This window comes from Schistocerca gregaria, chromosome 2 (assembly GCF_023897955.1).
Source record: "Schistocerca gregaria isolate iqSchGreg1 chromosome 2, iqSchGreg1.2, whole genome shotgun sequence".
Lineage (NCBI taxonomy): Eukaryota > Metazoa > Arthropoda > Insecta > Orthoptera > Acrididae > Schistocerca > Schistocerca gregaria.
In genome coordinates this window covers 671,553,142-671,572,837 of record NC_064921.1, presented here as the reverse complement: position 1 = coordinate 671,572,837, position 19,696 = coordinate 671,553,142, and the positions used below count along the sequence as shown (strand labels likewise).

Genomic DNA, 19,696 nt, shown 5'->3' with positions numbered 1-19,696 from the left:
ATGCCCGTTATGGAAGCACCTCAGATCAGCCATATTGCACATAATGTATCACTTTCTGTAAAATCTGATCAGTGGCACTAGCCTCCGTGACCCAAGCACTAGCGATTTTAAAGCCATTGACTGTTTTTTGAGCACATTCATCAGTGTGGAAATTCCTCCCAATCAAAAACTGGGTCCAGCGGCCAAAGGCAGGAGAGCACATTAGCATTTGCATGTTTAGCCGTGGGGCACAAGTGAATCTTGTAGTTGTACCAAGAGAGGAACAGCGCGCAACATGGAAGGCGATGTGCCGCTTTGTCTGGCAATGAAGCGGAGGGGTTAAACAGTGAAACTAACGACTTGTGATCCATGATGAGATGGAATTTTACACCATACAGCAAAACATGAAATTCTTTAAGGCTTCTTTCTACATTTTTGAATATCTGGTCTGAGTTGAATTAAGTATCTTCGACACATGTACAATAGGCCACTCGGAGCCATCAGAATATTTACGAGTTAACAGAGCCCTCAGCCCATGACAGGGCACTTCTGTTGCTAGCACTAAATGTTGACTCAGTTGATAGCTTATGAGGCAAGGTGCAGATTCTAACATAGACTTCAGTTTAGAAAACGCATTTTCACATGCCTGCGACCAGTGGAAAGATATACCCTTATGCAACAAGGCATGTAATGGTTGTGCAACAAACACCACCCACAGAAAAACTGATGATAATAAGCTATCTTACCTTAAAAAAAACCTGGAGTTCCTTGACCAACATTGGACGCGTAAGAGCCACAATGCAGTGACATTCTGACAAACCCAAGAGAAACAATAGATGGGTGATAGAAGCGGCACTTTTCCAAATTGCATTTTAACCCGGCAGCCTGTCACATGAAAAGAGTGTATGTAAGTTATTGAGATGTTCAGCAGTGGGGGAGCGAGAGACCACAATATTATCAAGATAGTTTGCACAGCCTGGCACAGACTTAATGAGGTGTTCGAGAAATCATTGAAAATTTGCCAGGGTGCTGGTCACGCCAAATGGTGACCACAAGTGTTTGTACAAGCCAAAATATGTGTTAAAGACCAAGAGCCATTGAGAGTCAGCATCAACACAAAGCTGCAAATATGCATCAGAGGGGTCAATCTTGGAAAAATAATGACTACCAGTAAGCGTAGCAAAGAGTTTGTCAGGGCGCGGCAAGGGATATGTGTCAGTGATAGACTGTGCATTGACAGAAACTTTAATAGCTGCAAAGGCGTAACCATCCCAACGGCTTGTTGACCATAACTAAGGAATAGCCCATTCACTGGATGTGATCATATGGATGACCCCGCAGGCCATGAGGCAGTTGAACTCCACCTTGACTTGATCATGGAGCACAATCAACACTGGGCGAGCCCATGAGAAACAGAGTCTGGCCAAAGGTTTCATAGTGATGTCGGCTTTTAAATTATTGGCACAACCCAAACCCATATGAAACAGGGTAGAAAATTCAGAGCATAAAGAGTCAAATTGTGTATAAGGCCCTTGATCAGAGACAAGATTAACTTAATTGGGAACAGTAAACCTGTAAAGGTTAAAGGCATCCAAACCAAACAAATTTTTGGTGTGTGCACTGTTCACCAGCAGGTTTATTGTAGATGACTAATGTATGTGACACTGGTGCGAAAGGGGAGAGCTGAAGTCCATGTACGTATGCAGGTTGAGTAATGACATGGCAACACCATTATGGACTTGCATGTGCCGAACCTACTGATAAACCTTGACGTCAGTAAAAAGCCTGTTGAGTGCAACAGTGATTGCGATACACAACTGATATCCATGTCAGCATCCGCAATAGCCTGTTGAAATTTTGCATTACCAGGAGGAGCAATGTTACCCATTTTGTTGGCAGCAAATTGTCTGTCACTTAGGACTGTCCAGCCTATCATGAATGACAATGTGATGACAAGAGAGAAGCATGGAGTGTTTACATTGTTACTCATTGCTGGGCTCGTTAAGCTGCTGCTGTAGCTGTGATCGTCACAGTGAGACAGTGAGTTGGGCCGGCTGCCATGATGTTTTGCCCGTGTGTGGATCGCTGCCACCATATCGTCCCCCTGTGAATCTTCCGACAAACTGGGGGAGGGGGGGGGGGGGGCTGGAGGGGGGGGGATTGAACCTCTGCAACCTCACACTGTCATCCAATTTGAGTGCCACAGCCCTAGAAACGTGAAGAGATTGTGCAGTAGTGAGAACGTTGGAGAGGGAGGGGTATTTACATTGAAGGATCCACTCACAAACATCACAGTCATGAACCAATCAAATGATTGCATCTGGAACCATTTGGTTGGCATATGACTCTCTATGTACATCAATGACAAAAGTGATAACGACAACTTAACCGTGAAGCTCAGCTGCCGAAGTCTTATAGGAATGTTCTGGTTTCTTGCAACACCAATAGAACTCGACACAAGCGACAATGACATGTGTATGTATACAATAGTATTTCGAAAGAAGATCACACACATTAACAAAAGAGAATGAAGATGTATCCTGCATGGGAGCCATTTGGCAAAGGAGTTGATACATGCGGGGCGATAACCAAGACAAAAAGAAAACACGGCATAAGGTATTACGCGTCATTTCAAACACATGGAAATTCTGCCACAACTGTTTTTATAGGTTTCCAATTCTTTGACAGACTCATTATAAGCCAGAAACAGTGGGGGATGAACGATCTGAGCAGTGACAAGCAAAACAGGAGGTGCAAGGGGTGACACGGCAGGCAACGTAGATTGAGATGGACCCGAACTGGTCAGAACAGGGGCAGCTGTTTGCCGTACTTGGGTTTGATTGTGATGCGCTATGGCAAAAGCCTCCTGCTGTTGACTGAGATGCTGCAGTGCCACAATAAGTATCCCTAGCTGATCAACCAGCTGACATCAGAGCTCATCAGTTGCACTGTCAGACATCGTAGATGCACAGAGGACCAACCAGGAACTGAAAACCATATGGAGAACAATCCCACACTCATCGCCACTTGTATTGTAAATTGGACACACAACACCACCAAGAATGTTAGTACAACTTCATTAGACTGTAGCATGTACACCAATCACCATAACACACACTGAACAGAAGAAGGTAAGGCAAATGTATGCAAGCAGTAATAACATGATAACTGAGCACAAGTGTGGCGCAGCATGGGTTAAATGTGCACTCGCCCATGGCGGACTCCTTCCATCACAGTATGCTCCTTCGTGGTGCACTCTCATGCATGACAACACATTGCTAATGCCCACGGCTTTCAAGTATGCGCACATTACTTTAGTGCATTTTAGTATGGCCATGTAAGACCACAAGGACAAGTGCGCAGAATCCTTCCACCACCAAGAGTTTCTGTAGCGATGGATGTCCTCAGGTGTTCCATGTTCATATACTCCACTTTAATGGAAGCAACAACTCAGTTGAACGTACAGAAGATAGCATTAATCAATGACAGTGAGGAAATCTGAGGGCTTGCATATTTTGAAAGAGTAAAATAAATGGGTTGTATTGCAAAATTATTCAAGCATTCTTTGTAGAAGACTCACTGGCTTGTCTAAGTGTTTCAGATCTGTAAGTGTTGTATGGTTTGTTAAACATATTTGCTTTATTGTTGATGTATAGGAGACTGATCATAATTTTAAAAGCACAGATTACATTTGTATACAATTGTAGTTTTATGTCTCACTTTTTTTCAAATTCTCTAATAATTGATGAAATTCACAAAATTCTTTTCCAGTTACGATATCTGCTTGCTTTGTACACAGAGAGTATTCTTTGTGGGTGAAAAGTCCACACAGTAACATTGTGTGGTTGGCAGCTACAATGATCACGTGAGTAGTAATTTTTATTGTAAATAACTTAATGTTTCATGCAATGGTCAGTACTAATATTCAATCTCTGAAAATAAAGATTTTAAATGCTCAGCTTATGTAGAGGCAGATGAAGCCTCTCAAAAAAAGGAACATGCAGAATTAAGCAGTCTTCAACCAAACTCCCTCCACCCCACCCCATCGCCCATCCTACACACTTACCCACTTACCAACTGCATATTATTATTATTATTATTATTATTATTATTATTATTACTATTATTGCAAATTTAAGTAGTGGCTTGGTTAAAACCCAGGATGTTTTGATTATGAGACAAAGATACTGCTACTAGACATAGGGTCCATATTGCAGTACACTCATAAATTATTAAATTAGAGACTCCTCTCTAGTGGTGTGTAGCACTTCCTTTCACCCTAATGGAGACAACATATTGTAGTGTGAACCCCACAAGAATCTCAAAAGTGTTAATAAGCCATCATATCCAGGAACCCTCAAAATTTACCAAAAACTCTTGACTGTAGTAATAGCTCATTCCAAGTTGCACTTATCTCATTATTTGATTACGTGCCATATTATTAAATAAGTTGAAATCAGGTGACCTTAGTCATCGCAAACACTTCAGTGATAAGATTGTTCTCATTAGAATCAACAGCAGACTAATACCAACAAAAGTAGTTCATATATATTCTTGCTGATCTCACAAGCAGAATATAAAGAAATAGAGAAAGTATATGATAGTATGTAAAAGGAGATGATACTCTAATAATTGTCAGTGATGGGAACACCATTGTAAGGAAAGGAATAGAACAAAGAGTTATGGCAGAAAGTGGGAATGGTAGTAGGAATGAGAGAGTAGGACTTGAGTTCTAGAATAAATTTGAGCTGTTAATACAAATACACTGTTCCAGAATCACAAGAGAGAATTTATACTTGGAAAAGATCTGGAAATACGGAAAGATTCCAGCTCTATTGCATTGTGATCAGACAGAGATTTAGAAATCAGCTATTGGATTTCTAAATAATAACCGGAAGAAGATATAGACTCAGATCACAGTTTAGCAGTGATGAAGAGTAGGCCACAGTTTGAGAGACTTGTATGGAAGAAACAGTGTGCAGAGAAGTGGGCTCTACTACACTGCTAAATGATGTGATGCTACATTGCCTAATTGTGATACTGAATAGCCCAGTAGACAGTTCAGCCAGGTGGGGGGACTGACTTTGCTAAAAAGGGTAATTAAAAAATTTGGACAGGCAGTCATAGGTACGAAGAAAGTAACTGTGAAATTAAATGTTGAAAGAAGAAAATCCAAAAGTGTCAGGAATCATTCTGTGCATTGAAGAAGCAATGACTGAAACGCAAGAAAAGTTCAAGAGTGCAATTGAAATTCAGCGTGAAAAGATATTGATGATAAAATTTGCTCATGGCACTGCTATCCTGAGTGAAACTTGGAAATAATAATTACAGAACTTGTTGACTGGAATGAAGACTAATGACTACAGAATATGGATTGAGAGTAATCTTAATAAAGATAAAAGTAACGAGTAGCAGAAATGAGATTAGTGACAAATGTAATCAGAATTGGTGATTACAAAGTAGACAAAGCCAAGGAATTCTGTCATCTTGAAAGCAAAACACACATGATATACAAAAGAAGGGGAACATAAAAAGCAGGTTAATACAGGCAAATAGCGCATTCCTTGTCAAGATATGTTTGCCAAGATCAAACATCAACCTTAATCTGAGTAAGTTTCATGGTGCAAGAGGAATGTATAAAGGGTAAAAACTGCTGAAGAAGACAGATATTGGAACACATCCACCAGATAATTACAGATGTAGGATGCAAGTGCCACTGAGGTGAGGATTTTGGCACAGGAGATGAATTCTTGGTGAGCCACATCAAACCAGTTATAAGACTGACATCAAGGACAAAAAGTGAAAGCAGTATGTGCTGCAGATGCTTGAAATGTCACCAAGGCTGATACTATATAATAGTGAACAGCATGAAATAAAATGATGGTTTAATCCTGACAGTAACAGCCAATGTGCCAAACTGACATCATTCAAGAAATTCATCTCGGTTGTGCCAAACTGACATCATTCAAGAAATTCATCGTAGTTTGAATCTTACTGCAACTAAAATACTCAAATGTTATAGTGTGCTTTTTGTGATACATTCATACCCTGCTTTCAGCACGTATGTGCATGTATTGTGAGACATCAGTTCAGCCAACCTTTTTCTGGTATTGGAGCACCCAATGGCAGTGTGTCAATGGCAGTGACAGTCTCTGTGCCTTTTGATCTGTGATGAACAGAGATTCATGTATGAGGCAATGGCTTCTGTACAGCATAGTGAGGACATGGTTTTGGATAGTATGGCTTCTTAACAGTTGTTATGGTTTAGAGCTGAATTGGAAAGTGACTTGCTGCAGTGTAGCTTATCTGTCTGCTGTTAAAATCCACAATAGTCAGTGTTAATCCCAGTCATCAACACGTTGTTGCTCATGACAGTTGTGGTGTTTTGCCAAATTAAGGTTTTCACACACATCTGAGACAATAGCAAGTGAAAGGTCCAGTGCCAGCATGGAAAGATTCATGTGTCAGGCACCCATGATCTGGCCACAGTCAAATGCACTGATATCGGTGTCTTTCCCATCCTGCTCATAACTGTCATAATGACGTCTAATAGAGAGTCTAATAACATCCCACCTCCATGATAGACCCAGATATTCCTTTCACTGTGGTAATAAGGTTGCTTCTCTCCAGCACAGAATGCACTTCTAATTCAGTTAATCACAATTGTAGTTTTAAGGTTTATACACAAGTGCAAAGTCAAATAATAATAGTACTAAATTACAGAAATGTATACAGACATATGTTATGCACAGCCAGCATGCTTTATTGTTAAAGGAAGATATTTTAATATGTGAACTGCCATGCCAACAACTGCATTGAGTGCTTACAATTTACAAAGGAGTCATCTTTTAGGGTGGTCCTTCTTAATGTGGTTGGTTGTCTGCACAGCATCCTAATAACAGTTCTTGTTCTCTTAGATCCAATTAACACCTGAAAAGCCTATGAAGTTTGCAGCAACCCCTTTGTGAATGGCAACATCTCTGCTTAGAAAACTTCCATTACTCCCATTTTCTGTACTGCAGAATACTGTTGCCCAGTATATTCAAGACTGCTGGTACTGACTAGTTTACTGTATAATCTTCACCATGACTTGACACACATGAAGCAAACACTGTACTTGCTTGGTTATGGATTATCTAGATCAGTTTTGTTGCTTTAAAAGGCAATGCTCTTTCATTGGAGCTATCTGGGTTGGCCCCATAGCCCATACCAAACATTCACTTTACTAGTACTTGTCCCCTACTTTTAAAACTCCATAGATGATTTCATTGATGAAAAGAAGATTATTTTTACAAAAAATTAATGCTGATTTTTGACAAAGGAATGGCTTCTTGTGACAGTAACTCATGGCATTTGGTCGCAGTGTGTTCAACAGTTTGTAACAAGCTTATGTCAGTAACAGATGTCTGCTATTTTTTGCATTGCTCTTCTGATTTTTTACACAAACACACTACTTTTGTGGATCATGTGCACCCACATACATAAAAAGTTTTATTGTAGCTGTTTTTATTGCTGACACGTAGAAAAACTGCAGTGAAGCCTTCTTTGATGAAAAAATCCTGCAAAATGTAAGTACAACTTCAACGTGTTGGAATTATACATGAATTGCAAAAATCTTGAGATTCTGCACTTGTTATGGAGATAGAATTTTCTTTTCAGATATATCAAACTATCTTTGGTCACTCTCCTGATAATTATTTTGATTTCAGTAAACTATAATTCATCTGCAATCTAATTTTCTAAAACTGGAGATCTTTTGTACCTTGTTTGGTACAGGTCACACAGAATGTCACAAGTATTATTTTTTTAATTTAAACTATGAATCTGGAATAGTTACATCTCTAGGGTTAAACATTTGTTATTAAAAGCATGTAACTGGATTTTATTTACATCGTAGTAAGTGATTGTTGTTGCATCATTACTCTAAATGGGAAGCATTACAGTGTAACCATTAACACCTAAACATTAATACACAGCTTTGAATGTCATTGCCTAAATGGGAGGCAAGCTATTGATCAAATTATGGACTACCCTCTCATTTGCCAACTTGGTGCACTTTTCCAAAATGTGGGATACACCACAAGCAACACTTTTTTCTAGGCTCTCTTGTTGAAGAAACAATCTGAACACAAAATCATTCACAAAGAAAATACCTGCATTGTCCACTATTTTAGTGGGAGTGGCAGTTTGGTAGCCAATGGCAGGTCAGCAAATCTGCTGTCACCGAACATTATTTCTACATGTCTTTCGATGAAATACAGTGAAATAAAAATTATGGCTCATACTTCAAACTTTTGGTACTCCATTATTAATTAATCAGTATAGATACAAATGTGTGAGGCCCTGTCAATTGGAACCACAGTTTCAAATTAGAAACTGCATAGAATCCTGTCATAAAAAGGATTCACGCTCTGTACAGCGAACATTGTTTTACAATTTTACCATATGAAGGCTGTTGAACTAATGTCAGTGAGGACGCTTGGAGCAGCACATAAACTCACAGCAGATGAGCAGACGTATTCACAGTGACAACTGGATATACCACACATGCAATGGTGTGTTCTTAAGGAGTTCACTGTACTTTCACCAGTAAACACCTGAAGATGACCAGAAGACTCTGTGCTGAAATACTGGCAGCAAGTTATTGACATCTGGCAGTTCACCCAAAATTTCATGGAACAATCACTCAAATGGCAAATTTTAAAATTTCGCAATGATGTTTAGGATTATGGGTGCATGATTATGGTGCTGCATTTTTTAAAGCCCTAGAAATAATAGACACTGACATAAAATGCTGTATATTTTCAAAAATTTGAAGAATCAGTTCCTTGTAATTCTGCTTTTTAAACCACATTTTATATTTAACAGTTAAAACCTGTTCTATTCTACACTGGTATGCTGTGTATTATTATTAACAAGCACCACAATATCATCAACAGACATTACTTACAGCATATTATTAACAAAGCTCACTATAATATCAGTTGTTAATGTATCTTCACATCAAATCACATAGGCCACCAAGTGAAACACTCTGACAACCAAAATACTTCCAGAGTCTCGAGGGGGTGAGGTGGAGGAGGGGATGGGAGATTTAAAGGATCTTCTGGTGTTAAATGTTACCTAAAGTGTGACCTTTCAACAACATTGCTTGTCCTGCCTTAAGCTCAAGTTAAACAGAAATGTCAGCCAAAGCACTTGTTACAACCTTGCTCGTATTCTGGTATAAACAGCCATCAGAAATTTAATCTGTCTTCTTGTATGTGAATGCCATTCTATATAACATGAACAGTAGTTTTGTGTGAATTGATTCACTGTTACTCTTTCGTCATCCCTATCTCATAAACACAGGTGGACATCTCTGTTTATCTTGACATAATAGTTAATGCTTTTAATTTAATAGAATAGCTTTGGTAAAGAAAGAAGCAACAGCTTCCTTCACTGCACATGGCTCTCTTCCTTCAGTATGTTCCAAAGAAACTCTTCTTCTTGAAAATATCCATCACTGTGATATTTCTAGGACCTAAATCCTGCAGTTTCCACACTTCATTCCCTTTCCACACTGCACTTCCATTGTGAAGATCAGTGCTACTTTTGTCCTTCAAAGTTTGAGAACTGAAAACTAACACCAAATTACTGAACAATGAACTCTTTAAATCTGTTATTGAAGGAAAAAATATTTCCCTTTGATTCCTTCTTTTCTAGGTAAGGGACTGTAGTAACAGTAATATGTAATAATCATTTCTCATTCTGTCTTTTTCCTTCTTGCAAAAGCCTACTGAAAATTCACAAAATCAGTAGTTTAAACTTTTTTCCTGACTCTCATATTCAGAACCCAAAATTTATTGAAAGTACCATGTTTGTCATATATTGATTTTGCTAAACGGGTACAAACTGCAGCAAATGATTGCTGAGAGGATTCAAAGCAAAAAATGTGTTCTTAAGAAGGTACTTCCACTGGAAGGTGGATATAAAAGATCTTTGGCAGTGTAGGTTTCAGTGATTGAAAGATCACACGAGAAACACTAGGAGGTGGGAATGTTCTGTCTGTATTAGTGTTTTAGCACCATACTCAAGAGGAAGTTGCTAATAATCCCTCTCACACATTTAGGCTGAACCAGTGCTGATGGTTCACTGCCAACACTCTATGGGAATTCTCCGTACTCCATAGGTGCTTGTTGTAAAGGTTGACAATAGTGCCCATCATAAAGGTGGCCTCATCTGCGAGCAGGATGGCCTGTACCACAAAACAGCGACAGAACCTTCGCTGCACAGTTAAGTCCATAGTTAATAATGCCTGCAGGCATTGTAAGTGCTATGGATAGTGGCAGTTGTCATCAAGAACATTCCACACAGTCATTTGGTTTCCCCATGCCAGTGAGCCACCTGCCTGGTCCCAATATCAGTGTCATATTCTATAGTGCTCAACACTTAATATTTCGAAATTCAAGTGTGTGCACCTCCCTCAGAATGCATCACTGGCCATATGTCCATATGATCATTTCTGCTCCTTATCCTCACAGAGATTACTTCCTGCAGTTTTTCCCCATTTAGCAAAATCACTGCATCTATATCAGTACTGTCTTTCATGTGTAAATGCCACTTTTCTTTCATTTTGGTATTGAGCAAGAAGAGGCCATTGATGTACAGAACTAGTTTTTCTTGTTGTACAGTATTACCATTTCCTGTTGTAGGTTGCTGCTGCAGATGTCTTTCTTTGGTATAAGTTTCTTTGTGTTGTGGTCAAATCCGGACACCATTTTGACAGATATTCAAGTGCCATACAATGCCATCATTATTGGCATTATTTCTCCTTTTGTAATAGTTTCAGTGAATGAACTTATCAAAAGGGAAGAAATTAAGTAAGTATATATGACATTATTTTTCATAGAAATATGTTTTCATTTGTATATATGAAACATGTTCTGTTATGATGTACCATTTATTTCATACTGTTGAAATGCATATCCTTATTAATATACAAATAGCGCTCAATAAGTAATGCAACACATTTTTTCCCCAAAAACAAGTTAGTTTTATTCAGGATTCTAGTACATCATATTATTCCCCATTCATTTGACTACAAAACCCTATTTTTCAATGTAATCTCTGTACGCTGTGATGACCTTATGGCAGATAACGGAGAGGGCATGTATGCCTGCATGGTACCACTCTAGTGCTTAGTATCAGAGACAATATCTTGCTGCATCAGTAACCTTCCCATCATCCACATATTGCTTCCTGTGGAGTGCATATTTCATTCGGCCCAACAGATGGAAGTTGGAAGGCACAGGATCCAGGCTGTAGGATGGATGAGGAAGAATAGCCAAGTGAAATTTTGTGAGCTCCTCTCATGTGTGCAGACTTGTGTGAGGCCTTGCATTACCATGAAGAAAAGAAGTTCATTAGCATTTTGAGAATATCTGGACGTTCCAACATTGCAGGACTGACAGCCTTTTGTGTCCAGCCAGCAGGCTGGAGATCAGACAGGTTTGTGTGGCCTTGTTGTGATGATGACAGACACCTCACCTAATGACTCATCTTGCTTTTGCTCACGCCAGACAATTCTGCAAATGCTTATGAATATCTGCTATGCTCTGGTTTTCCACAGAAAGAACCTCAATCTCAATGACAGCTCTCTGGTAGGAATCCATTTCTGTTATGAGCCATTTTGAACGCTACATATAGTACCACCACATATTGCAACTTCATGAAATTATCGGGGATGAAGAGGAAATGTTCCATGACATCCAACTACAAATTCAACATTCTTTCAACTGAAATCACCCGAGGAAAAAAATGAGTTGCAGTACTTATTTGAACACTCCTCATATCTGTTATTGTAAGTTGCTTGTTTATAATATTCGCTGTTGATGTCGAGAACATACACCTTGATTAAAAATGTGGATTTAGTTTCAAATGGCTGTGTTTCTTGAACCATAAACCAAGACTGAAAGCCTGAAGGAGTTATAGTTGATTCCCTCCCTCCCTCCCTCCCTCCCTCCCTCCCTCCCTCAAGGAGATGAGGAGGCAGTCAAAGAGGACAATATTTAAAAAACCATACATCCCAAGTATAAATGTCTTACTTCTTGATAATTTGCACACACTCATTTCCTGTACAGAGTGTATATCATTCCTTCCCTACATTGTTGCTTCATTTCCTCGTGTTTACATATCGATGTCACATTTTTTTTACATGGGTCTGTTCCAACTTATCACAATCTTGCTCTAGCAATTTTGCAGAGATTTTCTCTGTTGCAGCTGCCTGGTGTATTTTAGTCATTTCAGAGTACTTTGCACTTCTGCAACCGTGAAGAAGACAATTTTTCTTCCTTTTAACATTTGTGTTGTTCTCTGTTCCTAGGGACTTCTTGTGCTAGTGTTATTGAGTAAATAGCTTGTGTCATCATTGTAAAATTCATTTCCCCTCCCTTACTATTTTTATAGTTTCACCATTGGTGAGACCGCTTTTAGAGCTAAATGGCTTCTGTGCATCATTTATTACTTTGTTAAATAAGTTTTTTTATTTCGTAGCTGTTTCTCTGTAACTCCATTTATTCTACAGTCATATATCAGCCCCCTCCCCTCCCCTCTCTCTCCCTCCCTCTTCCAGTTCATATGCTTTTCATCTCTCCTCTTCTTTTCATATTCTTACTTTAATCTTCACATACAGTTTCTTTATATTTTGTTTTTGTATGCCTTATTCTTTTAATTCATCTGCATTTACATCTACCTGTGTACTCTTCAAACCACCATGAAGTGCACAGCAGAGGGTACATCCCATTGTACCAGTTTGAGTTTTTTCCTGTTCTCTTCACTTGTGGAGTGTGGGAGCTATGATTGTTTCAATGCCTCTGTACCTGTTGTAATTATTCTGATCTTAGCCTCACAAGCCCTGTGTGAGTGATGGGTTGTAGTACATTCCAAGAGTCATCTTTTAAAGCTGGTTCTTGAACCTTTGTTAGTAGACTTTCTCATGATAATTTATATCCATCTTAAGGAAACTACCAGTTCAGTTTCGTCAGTATCTCTCTTATTTAGTTGCTGTCTTGCACTCAACCTCAAACCATAGGTGTCTTCTGAATCTACTTTCCATTCTCAGCATTCATTTGCTGTGATTTTAATTGTTATCTAAACAATTTCCTACAGATCTTCAGTTGGCATCAGTCACTTAGAAATTGAATGCCATGTATCAAAACAACAATTATGTTTATGCAATATGCTCCCTGAGGCCTCTATTAGATACTGGATATTGGTTGAATTGTTTCTAGGACAGCTGTATTGTATTTTTGAAAATTTGTTCTAGTTCATTTTTTTGATTTAGATATCCTTGTACTGACTCTTCTCCATATCAGGTAATGATCTAAGTCTTTGTGGGCCCCTGAGATTTCTTGCATTTGAGTCTAGCATCTTTTAATGCATGACCCCATTCAGCTTGATTTTCATGTTTCCATGTGGATATTTTTGTTTGGGAACAGTGTAGATCCAGCAATCTTGTTTTGGTAGGACACCTGCATTGTACTTTTGAAAATTTGTTCTAGTTCATTTTTTTAAATTAGATATCCTTGTACTGACTCTTCTCCATATCAGGTAATGATCTAAGTCTTTGTGGGCCCCTGAGATTTCTTGCATTTGAGTCTAGCATCTATTAATGCATGACCCCATTCAGCTTGATTTTCATGTTTCCATGTGGATATTTTTGTTTGGGAAAAGTGTAGATCCAGCAATCATGTTTTGGTATATTACAAATTAAACTAAATTAATTGTATGAGTACTAGTTGTATGTTTCTTGTGTAATCAGTGTCGGACTGATTATTTTAATTGGCACTTGGGAATTGAGATGTACAGTTGTTATTTTGATATCATAATTTGGGCAGTCATCGTACGTTCTTCAAAAAGGTTCATTGAGGAGAACATTTTCATCCACCTTAGATTCCTCTCCTGGCACATGAGCATTAATATATAAAGCAAAGTGTATGTGTGTATGTATGGGATCTTCTTCCAAACCCCGGGCTGGATTTCAACCAAGTTTAGCACAAAACAGTAGGCCTCACAATTACCTGCACTGTGGGGTTTATAACCTCCTAGTGCCGATAGGAGCGGAGATCCAGGCAAAAACGTGTATTTTCCAGCTCCCCCTCCCCTCCCCCACTTACAGGCAGCACTGCAGCACAGGCATGTTGTGTGAAAACAGTATTGGCCTGCCAGATGAATGTGTTTTGCAGGGCAGCCTATATGTCGGGCAAGAAACGATTTCCCAGGCGCAGACATGTAGGCTGCCCTTTATGACAGACATGTCATGTTTGAGTAATATCAGCCTGCTTTGTCAACCTGTTTTGCATGGCAGCCTGTATGTCGGGAACAAATAACTGATTTTCAAGCCACTGGTGTTTAGCCTGCCCAGCATGACAGGAATATTAAGGGAACATTATCAGCCTGCTTTATTGAACTGTATTGCAGGTTGAGATGATAGAGGAGGGTGTGAACAGGGTGAGGGAGAGTAAGAAGTGGACAGAGAGAAAGGAGGTGGAGGAGATGCATGAAGCAGGTGTAAGGTATAGAGGGGTGGGTGGGCAGTTGATAAATGAAGAGGGAGATGTGAAGATGGAAAGAGAGAGAGAGGGAGGAAGATATGGTCAAAGAGAGAGGGGGGGGGGTGAAGGAAATGGACAAAGAGAAGGGGGAGAAGATGAAGAGAGAGAGGGAGATAGACAGGTGAGGATGAAGTGGCCAGGTTGACGGGGTAGGACACAGAAAGGAGGAGAAAGGAGTGAATTCAATATATATGTTGGAGAAACATACAGGCAAAGCCGCAGGGGAAAGGGTATCTATACTATAATTGAAAAATAACCTGTGAAAACCAATCAGTAGGTGTTTATCGTTGTTGATTCAATGAGCTATTACATATGTGGCTAAGAACTCGACTTATCAGGTGTGGACAAGATTTTAGTATTCTATTGGAGATACCATCAGTTTCATGTGAGTTTTTATTCTTAAGTGAATTTATTATTTTCTTAATTTCAGACGGTGAGGTGGGTAGGATTTCAATTTCATTTGTTTGCACCGGGAATGCCTCTTTCATATAGAGTTCTGCCCTATCTGGTGAGCAGCTAGTGCCTATATTTTCCACTACATTTATAAAATGATTATTAAAAATATTTTCAACCTGGCATGGCTCGGAATCTAAAGAACAGTGTGGTGTGCGATGGAGCACCATCCATGACAAAGTTCTGTGATCATGGGACTCAGTACCTGTAGAGACCTGTAGAAAACACAGAATTGGATTTGAGACTCTGTTCCTGTAATGGACTTTTGGAGTAGTTTTTGTTGATCAGAATTTAAATCCTTGTTTGTGAACCTACCAGCACCTGTTACTAGATAATAGCAGTCATTTCACAGGAGATGTCTAGTAGAAGGCAGGGTCCCTCTGAAACGAGAAAGAAGATTGTATCAAGGAGGAGAGAACCCTCACAGTACTCTGGGTTAGTTGGATTACGATTTGCACTCAAAAGGGTTTATGTTTTTATGGAGCCTTCCTACACCTCATCTAAAGAGACCCCCCTCCCTTCCCACAACTCTGCTCCCTCCTTGCCATGCTTTGAGGGATACATTTTTATTTGATTTATGCAACAATGCCTGTTCAGGTCAGTTGACCATGGCCATAGCTACACTACAGCTCTCATTTGAGCATGAAACCCTTCCACCTGACCTGAAAGAGTCTTTGTTAAGGCAGTGTCCCACAAAATAAGTAGCAGCACTGTATGAACCAGAACACTGTATCACAGCTGCAGTGAACTCAGTTGCAAAACACTTTCTTCATTGAGTGTGGGATGAATTCTTCTACTATCTGTATGTTAACCTTGTAGCTGTGAGAGGGAGGAGGAGGGGTGGGGGTTCACTGTGAACATCTATAAACGTTCATGTCAGCATAATTAAATGCAACTTATATCAATAATATACCGTGTATATTTTGTAAAACACTGAAGTACAGAATCGAGTCCATCATTTACAGTCACTCTGCGTAAAGTCAATCAATAACCAAACCATAAATATCGTGCACATTTTTGTGCGTTAAAATCAAACAGTGGGAAATCCAGAATTGAATAATGACAATGTTATATGGGAGATGTTGAGTCTCAGGGAGGCACAACAAAAAGACTGCTGTACATTTGAGTTTTTGGCCACTCTCTCTCTCTCTCTCTCTCTCTCTCTCTCTCTCTCTCTCTCACTCACTCACTCACTCACTCACTCACAAGCCCACATTGTATGATCACATATAATATACAGAACATAAAATCCTGTCTGAGGCCTGTGATCATTTTTATGTTAATAGTGGGCAACCAATGCTGCACAATCGCAATAAAGTCATGAGATAATCAATTGACTCTGTTATTAGAACATGTTATGCATCTTCAGACGTGACAAACTTCAACTCCTTCCTAACCAACCAGACATACACCCGTGACAACTCAAAGAAAGTGTCCAATAAGATATGACTATAACTACGACACAAGCAGTCTTGAAGCAGAGCGTATACACTCAAGACTGCTTGTGTCGCAGTTATTGTCATATGCTATTGGACACTTTCTTTGAGTTGTCAATGGTGTGTGCCTGGTTGGTTACGAAGGAGTTGAAGTTTGTGATGTCTGAAGGTGGGTGTAATCCCGAAATGCATAACATGTTCTAATAAAAGAGTCAATTGAACATCCCATGACTTCACTGCAATTGTACAACATTGGTTGCCAATTATTATTATGATCACATATGTCATTGTTTTACATTTTCTCCTCATGCAAATCATATTCAATTGTAACACCTTAGACATAGATGAAGTATATAGTTATGTCATTATTTTGTTTAACTTGTGAGGAACTGGGGGAAGCACCTACTACTTAGCTTTACTAAAGGAAATAATGGAGAAAAGGGATTTTGCCCCAAAGCTATTGAAGTTTACATTCTTTTTTGTTGCCTGTTGATGACTCAGTGCTTTTACTGTTCAGTGAGTTATCATCAATACTAGTAAATTATTTATATTCTGACAGAATTTTCCCTACCATATTTAACTAAATTAGGAACAGTAAACACACAGAGCCAGTAGTATCATCACAAAAATAACTGCGGAAGATTTTCACGCTGCTCCTGACTCAAATTATTGTGTGCAATAAATATAGAGCTTTCCTTCTTAAAGAGCCACATTTTTGTACTGATGTTTATCAGAAGATGAAATTTACATTAGAATTAATTTAGACACAGGAAATAATCTGTTTTGTTAGCAACACATGTTGCCACATTTTTAAGATTATTTTTATTTTGTGGAGTATGAATTTTTCATATAAAATTGTAACACTCAATTTTCTTCTTTTTTTTTTTTTTCTTTCAGGGTCAATGTTCGATATCAGAAACGGGCAAGACTTGAATTTGGAACAAAATTAGGAATGAATTCACCATTCTAGACATACATAAAGTACAGCTATTGCCTTTTACACTTGTATTAAGTAATTCCAGAGTTGCATCTTGCTTCCTCACACGTCAAAGTGAAGGAACAGATTTACATTGGAATAATTGAAGTGAGTGAAGGATAACTGTACTAAAAGCTGGACAAATAAGGAATGTAAGGAGAGGTTACAAATTTTAGTGAACAGACTATCAGGTAGACTGGCGAAGAATACGATAGAAACTGTTGCCAGTACAAAACAAAGAGGCATTGTTTGCTGAATAAGCAAAGAATATGAGTAAAGAATAATACTTCACACTGGGATAGGGGCTCCTAAACACAAAACTTGGGGCAGTTAAGCAGGATCATGAAATTCAGAAATATCAAACTAATAGCAAAAAATAATGTATGAAAATGAAAATGCTAGGAGTTTTCAAGAAATTTCGTATGCAAATGGGATGGTTAGTGTTCACTATTTCTTATGTCTGTCGTACGTTTTATGACAAATGTGTTAGAGTAATCATTAACATTGAATACCAGTTTCTGGATGAGGCAGTGAATGTTTTTTTTTTTTTCTCTCTCTTCCCCAGTGCTTGTGGATCCCATGTGTACCTGTTGCAAGAACTATAAGTCAGTCAGTGGAAAATCACTGTCGCTTACAGAATTTTGTTACTCTCTGGATCTTTCTCTTAAGATCATGTATTTTCAAAGATTCATATTCATGATTAATCTGAAATGAAACTCACAAAACTTCCACTGTATTATTTTTGTGCCCATTTTCGTGGAAGACAGAATTTCTCAACACAATGTAGATCTTTTCTGTCAGCTGTTTATTTGCACAGACAGCACTTCCCTTTTTCCCATACACAAAACGTACTGTGTAGCTGGAAAGATAGTTTAGTGCAACAGTGGAAATGGGAAAATAGAGAATGAAGAAAAATCAATTGTTAATTGTTATATGATTGAATTCTATAGGAACAGTGCCCTTGCTGCTTTCATGAGACTTAATTTACCTTTTAAAGCAATGTCGTCAATCAAAGAATATGTTGGAAAAAACATGTGGTGCTATCAAACTACATAACTTTGTTATTGACCATTTTTACATGCTTACCCAAGTCACTGAGTAAAAAATACATGCAGGTAGCTCAATTCATTCCATGTTTACCTATACTGACTTATATGATGAGGTTGCTCTGCTATATTGTTATAAAACAACATGTTGCCACAGCATTCAGTAAGTTCAAAGACAGCTTGATTAAAAGAATGCAATAATTATATTTTATCTGATATGACAAGACTTTGTCTTAGTAATATGTATGTTGCACCAATGATGATAATTTTATATGTGTGTTTCATACTGTTCTTACATGTGTAATAACAAACTAGAATTGATGCTACAGTAATTTTTTTTTTTTTAAATTGTCACATTGTAACTGGTGAGAATGTTGTGGTTTTGGAAATGACATTTATAATGAAATACATCAATAAACATGAACATTTTCTGCTCATTGATTATTCCATGTTTGTAACAAACAGATACAGAAAATGATTCATTTTTTTCTGTGATATTATTTTATTATTGATTTGTAGATAATATGCACTGGTTAAATGACATAGTGTTTATTTGTTGAGCGCTTATCTGTCTTCATATATTTATTTTATTCCATCCTGGATTTTCCATTCTAGCTGGAAAAGCTACTTTAATTAAATCCAAGACACACAACAATGTGCTAAATATGTTCTGAACTCTGAAATGAAACTTTTATATTTGCCTAATGAGGTTATGCTAAAATCAACAAGTACACTTTCCCCTAATGTTTTTCTGTGATGTATAATATAATTTTCCTGGAAGTTTTCTTACGACAGGTCCATATTAGGGCCAAATGTATGTGTGAAATATGGTGGGAGAAAGCATCTTGACAGTTGTCTTTTTACACTTAGATTTGGAGGATGAATAAAAATTGTCTCTTTTTAGAATAAACTGCCATTTGATTGTATATTACTGTATTTTTATTCTGTACTATCCAGATTTTGACTTTTGTGCCATGATCAAGTACAGTGCTACCAGATATGCTGTATTAATGGTCTAAGAACTCTAAGCATTGTGTTCAGTAGTGACATAAAAGCCAAAATCTAAATAGTATAGAAGAAAAATACAGTACTACACAGCCAGATGGTGGATTATTCATTCAAAAAATACTGCATGACTATGGCTCAGCACCATCAAAAACTTTTTTAATAAAAATGTTGTGGGAGACTTAACTTTCTTTTTGTTTCTCTGAT

At 38.2% G+C, this 19,696-nt stretch overlaps 1 protein-coding gene across 7 annotated transcripts in view; it reads left to right on the top strand.

Moving 5' to 3' along the window:
* LOC126334718 (transmembrane protein 94) overlaps window positions 1-18,921 on the top strand; it is a 461,078-nt gene extending 442,157 nt beyond the window's left edge. For all 7 annotated transcript variants that reach the window (XM_049997238.1, XM_049997237.1, XM_049997233.1 and 4 more), the window contains 3 exons: window positions 3,751-3,844; window positions 10,674-10,841; window positions 17,360-18,921. In XM_049997238.1, the coding sequence (XP_049853195.1) occupies window positions 3,751-3,844; window positions 10,674-10,841; window positions 17,360-17,432 (335 nt within the window). In that variant the 3' untranslated portion in view covers window positions 17,433-18,921. The remainder of the gene's footprint in view (window positions 1-3,750; window positions 3,845-10,673; window positions 10,842-17,359) is intronic.
* The last annotated feature ends 775 nt before the right edge of the window (window positions 18,922-19,696 follow it).